Raw genomic sequence first — 5,863 nt, 5'->3', positions numbered from 1 at the left:
TTGATTCCAGAGATATGTTAAAATGTGACAAATTTGCTTTTTAATGCACAAAGTATTTGTTTTCATTTTGGTATGCTATAATGATTTTCTGTGATGGGCAGAATATGTCATTGTGGTTCCAGGCATCAGCTTTGGAATGAGAGCTGCATTTGAATCCTGATTTCACCATTTGGCAACTCTGAGACTGCAGGCAAATTCTTAACCTCTTTATAGCTTACTTTGCTCATCCATGAAATGGCAATAATACTAATTAATATCTCCCTTATAGGGCTATTGTGTGGATTAATAGCATTTTTTTATGTAAAACAAAATAGAATGGTGCCTGGCACATACTAATCATTGCATTAACTATTAATCAATATTTAAAAAAAGTTTTAAACATTAAAGTAGATTTATGGGAAAAATTGTAAAAATTTGTCTAGTTTTATACCACACTCTTAATTAATTGACAAAAGTCTCTGAAAGTGCAATTTTAGCTCCAGAATACTAAAACCTCAGCAGATGGATAATTTGGGCATGAAATTTATAGTTTTAATGAATGTGAACCTCAAAAAGAGCAGGTATAGATCAGAATCTGAAGACAGGGGAGAATTGTCCACCTAGACAGGTGAATGTCTAAAGGTGAACAACACTCTCACGAGCAGGAAGGGTGAGGAAATCCTTGGGCTGGGACTCCTATCTAAGTATCTTGCTTACATAAACCCTGTTATTACATTTGCTCAGTGCAGACTTGACCTCCCTTACCCTGAGTGAAAGTGTTATAAAAAATCATATAGTGGGGCGCCCGGGCGACTCATTTGGTTAAGCGTCCGCCTCTTGGTTTCAGCTCAGCTTGTGATCTCAGGGTCCTGAGATGGAGCCCTGTGTTGGGCTCCACACTCAGTGGGGAGTCTGCTTGTCTTTTTGCTTCTCCCCCTGTTCACTCTCTCTCTCTGTCTCTAAAATAAATAAAATCTTTGAAAAAAATCATATAGTTAGGAAAAAGGAAATTAAAAAATCTTTGGCCTTACAGTGCCTCCTTCCAATGCAGAATGAAAAGATTAGGGAAAGTGGTCATATCAGAACTGGGTCACTCCACCAGCTGATGCCAATTATGTTTAGAGAGCTCTAATCTGACTTGGTTCTTGATAATAGGATCTGAGTGGGGAGTCTCCAAACCAAAACTTTAGCACAGTTGCATAGTAAATATCTAGAATGGAAGTCAATGTCATCTAATTTAGGCAAATCTTTCTGATGAAGGTTTTAGAGAGAAGCGGGTCAACTGGAATTTCCTTTGGAAAGAATGGTCTTCAGAGCTTTACAAACACTATAAGACGGTCACTTCTTTCAATGCTCCCAAATTTGTCTGGAGGATTTAGGAACCTATAGGTGACCTAGCTAATGTTTATGAAATACTTCTGAGTTCTGGGCACTGTGTTAAGTACATTGTGTGTTACTTTGTGTAATCCTCTTTGCAACTTTGATATTTTTCCATACTTTCCCAGCCAAGGAAGCTGAGTTTCAGACTTACAGCTGGTAGATAGTAAAGTTGGGATTCAAACCCAGGTAGTCTGGCTTTGGTCTTTTGTTAGTCTTTTGTTTTGTTTTGATACCGTTAGTTGTAACCACTAAATTCCCGTCTGTGATCCCACATAAAATGTTAAAAACACAAGAGTTGGTAAGTATCAATATAGCTTTATTATATCAATTTTAAGACCTAAAAACTAATTATCCTGTGAGGTTTCCATACCTATTAACAACAGTGCTGACAATTAGACTAAAATGTGAAATAGCAAATATTGCAATGTTGGAAAATAATGGTCTTCTTCCACAGTTACTGAGATCACTTTTTTTTGGAGAAGTGAACAAATCCCACAGGTAAAGCTAGTCCTAAATGGAGGCATTTCATTGATATGAAGGCGCAATAGTAGCACCTGGAGAAATATCACAGCGAAACCACTGCCGATGCTGGGCATTGCACTGACCTGCTATGTGAAACGGTGAGTTTCACACTCTGCCTAATAATTAAAGCAATTTATCTTCTAGTGGATCTAGGCCATTTTGTTATTTCAACATGAAACTCTTGGGGAATGAAGATGACTGTAGAGAATCTCTGTTGTGCAAATACTAATATGAAAAGTAAGTAGGTAATTCTTTGAGATGCCATCAACTATGTGGTCATCTGAACTTTGGTTGCTAAATTGATGTCACTACATATGGACAGAAAAGACTTACTCAAAAATTAGCAGTAAGGTCACTGAAGCTTTACGACCATCTTGCAGGACCTAAAATGTAGACTACATGACAATGTTTGTACAAGTCCTTATCCCGTCCCAAAGGCAAAATTAAGAAACAAGTATGATAAAAGAGTGCCTGCAAAGGCCAAAGGATTCTGATATTACATGGTATGCCATTTCAGTATGGGTTTGTTCTGTCCAATTCAATACCCACTAGACAGTAGCATGTGGCTACTGAGCAACTGAAATGTGGCTAGTCTGAATTGAGATGTGCTGCGGGTATAAAATAAGAACTAGATTTGAGGATTTAGTATGGAAAAAGAATGCAAACCATCTCAATAATTTTAAAATATTGATTATATGTTATAATAATATTTTTGATATATTGGTTTAAATAAAATATATTATTAATATTAATTTCACCTGTATTTTGTTACTTTTTAAAATGTGGCTACCATAAAATTTGAATTACATCTGTGGTTTACACTGTATGTCTCTCAGGCAGTTCCGGTAGGTATTGCACATCAAGGCAGCTGAGGAATGAGAGCTTTGTTCTTCATCATGGACAGTGAGGGACTTTTAGGAGCCAAATGGAGGGAGTATTTTGATGGCCTCATCATCTTTAGTGATTTTTCATGTGTTTGTTTCCAAGTTCATTAATTTCTTTCTTCTATTTTCTTTGGGTATTCTTCTCCCCCCCCCCAATCTTCAATAGACTCTGTATATTTTTAGTCTTTTCTTGTTTCTCAGTAAATCAATTTAAGGCTTAAATATTGCTTTAGAAATAGCCCCAAATTTTGGCATGTAACTTTTATTTTATTTTATTTTTATTGCTGTATAGTTTAAAATTTTTTAAATAATATCCTCATATGGTTCCCTGTTTGACTGCTTGGTTATTTTTATGATACAGATATGTGATATTCTTTGGCATTTCTTAAAATTTCCTTTGTGACTTGCTATGTCGTCAGTTTTTCTGACAGTTCCATTCATATGTGTATTTTATATTTTTATATTTTTTATTCATTATGTGCAGGCTTCTACATACAGTAAGTCTTCTAGATTAGCTTTTTATGTTGTTCAAATCTATATTATAATTATAATTATAAGTCCTTAAATTACAAGGATTATAAAATTATAATTATGAATCCTTAGTACTTTTTCTGTCTGCCTCATGTATTGGTTTCTGAGAGAGGTATATGAAAATTTCCCACTATGATTATAGATTTGTCAATTCCTCCTTATAATTCTGTCATTACTTTATGTATTTTGAGGCTATATTGTTAGGTACATAAAATTTCATGACTACTTTATTTTCTTTTTGAGTTGTTCTTTTTATCATATGTATCTATGTTTCTATCAATGCCTCTTGGCTTAAAATTCTATGTTGTTTGATTTGAATATAGTAACACCAACCATCTCTTGATCAGCATTTGCTTGGCTCATATTTGTCCATCTCTTTCTGTATCATTATGTTTTGCATATATTTCTTAAAATAAAAAAATAGCTGAATGTTAATCTTTTTTTAGAAAATTCAATTTGAGGTGATTTTATTTTTTTTGAATTTAGTATGATTACTAATACATTTTTTTTTTTTTTTTCTCATTAAACTTTTGTTTTAATGGGTCTCAAAATTCTGTGACAGATTTTTGGTCAAGTTGTTTCCATTAAAAAGTACTGATTTTAAAAACTAATAACTTAAAACTGCCACACACACACACAAAAAACATGGTCCACAAAACATTCTCCTTTCCTTCTGAAGGTTTTACGATGCATTGTTATCATTAACCAGTCTTTTACTATTAAACTTAAATGGCCAATTGACACAAACAGTTCTGAGACCGTTCTTCCACCACTGATTAAGACTGGGGTGGCAGGTATTGGGGATAATATTCATTTAGCCTTCTGAGCTTTCTGGGCAGACTTGGTGACCTTGCCAGCTCCAGCTGCCTTCTTGTCCACTGCTTTGATGACACCCACAGCAACCGTCTGTCTCATGTCACGAACAGCAAAACGGCCCAGAGGAGGATAGTCAGAGAAGCTCTCAACACACATAGGCTTGCCAGGAACCATATCAACAATGGCAGCATCACCAGATTTCAAGAACTTGGGACCATCTTCCAGCTTTTTTCCAGATCGACGATCTATTTTCTCCTTCAGCTCAGCAAACTTGCAAGCAATGTGAGCCGTGTGACAATCCAGCACAGGTGCATATCCAGCACTGATTTGGCCTGGATGGTTCAGGATAATCACCTGAGCCGTGAAGCCAGCTGCTTCCATTGGTGGGTCATTTTTGCTGTCACCAGCCACATTGCCACGACGAACATCTTTGACAGATACGTTCTTGACATTGAAGCCCACATTGTCCCCAGGAAGAGCCTCACTCAAAGCTTCAGGGTGCATTTCAACAGACTTTACTTCAGTTGTAACATTGACTGGAGCAAAGGTGACCACCATCCCAGGTTTAAGAACACCAGTCTCGACTCGGCCCACAGGGACAGTACCAATACCACCAATTTTGTAGACGTCCTGGAGAGGCAGACGCAAGGGCTTGTCAGTTGGACGAGTTGGTGGCAGGATGCAATCCAGAGCTTCAAGCAGTGTGGTTCCACTGGCATTCCCATCTTTACGGGTTACTTTCCATCCCTTGAACCAAGGCATGTTAGCACTTGGCTCCAGCATGTTGTCACCGTTCCAACCAGAAATTGGCACAAATGCTACTGTGTTGGGGTTGTAGCCAATTTTCTTAATGTAGGTGCTGACTTCCTTAACGATTTCCTCGTATCTCTTCTGGCTGTAGGGTGGCTCAGTGGAATCCATCTTGTTAACACCAACAATTAGTTGTTTTACACCCAGTGTGTAAGCCAGAAGGGCATGCTCACGGGTCTGCCCATTCTTGGAGATACCGGCTTCAAATTCACCAACACCAGCAGCAACAATCAGGACAGCACAGTCAGCCTGAGATGTGCCTGTAATCATGTTTTTGATAAAGTCTCTGTGTCCTGGGGCATCAATGATGGTCACGTAATACTTGCTGGTCTCGAATTTCCACAGGGAGATATCAATGGTGATACCACGTTCACGTTCAGCTTTCAGTTTATCCAAGACCCAGGCATACTTGAAGGAGCCCTTTCCCATCTCAGCAGCCTCCTTCTCAAATTTTTCAATAGTTCTTTTGTCGATCCCGCCACATTTGTAGATCAGATGACCAGTAGTGGTAGACTTGCCCGAATCTACGTGTCCAATGACGACGATATTGATGTGAGTCTTTTCCTTTCCCATTTTGGTTTAGGTTGAGCGGTGGTTTTCACGACACCTGTGTTCTGGCGGCAAACCCGTTGCGAAAAAGTGATTACTAATACATTAATACCTAATTGTACTATCTGGCTTTATGTTTTTTTTTCTTTTTTCTAGTTTTTTTTTTTTATTAAATTGACCAAGTGTTCTTTATTCTCTTTACAGCCTTTCAACTCATTTTGTAATTATACATTTGATTTTTATTCCTTTTACGGGTTTTCCTTCTGACTTAACAAATTGTGAAGTTAACCAAAGCCTCTATCTCCCTCCTGAGCAATATAAGAAATGAGAATGATTATTCCCTTCTCTATTCCAAATTATCATGTACTATTTTAGTTTTTTCTTTTATCTAA

General features: G+C 37.3%; 1 protein-coding gene across 1 annotated transcript; it reads right to left on the bottom strand.

The window, feature by feature from the left end:
* Nucleotides 1-4,106: 4,106 nt before the first annotated feature.
* LOC118356867 (elongation factor 1-alpha 1-like) lies at nt 4,107-5,516 on the bottom strand. The gene has a single exon (XM_035726923.1). It carries the CDS (start codon nt 5,493-5,495, stop codon nt 4,107-4,109), a length of 1,389 nt encoding a protein of 462 aa, XP_035582816.1. The 5' UTR covers nt 5,496-5,516.
* Nucleotides 5,517-5,863: the final 347 nt, after the last annotated feature.

Source organism: Zalophus californianus, chromosome 3 (genome assembly GCF_009762305.2).
Source record: "Zalophus californianus isolate mZalCal1 chromosome 3, mZalCal1.pri.v2, whole genome shotgun sequence".
Taxonomy (NCBI): Eukaryota; Metazoa; Chordata; class Mammalia; order Carnivora; family Otariidae; genus Zalophus; species Zalophus californianus.
This window is presented reverse-complemented; position numbering and strand designations above follow the sequence as displayed.

What these genes read in the sequence shown, in the direction of transcription:
- LOC118356867 (XM_035726923.1), bottom strand. Translation starts at nt 5,495, where the DNA reads ATGGGAAAGGAAAAGACTCACATCAATATCGTCGTCATTGGACACGTA.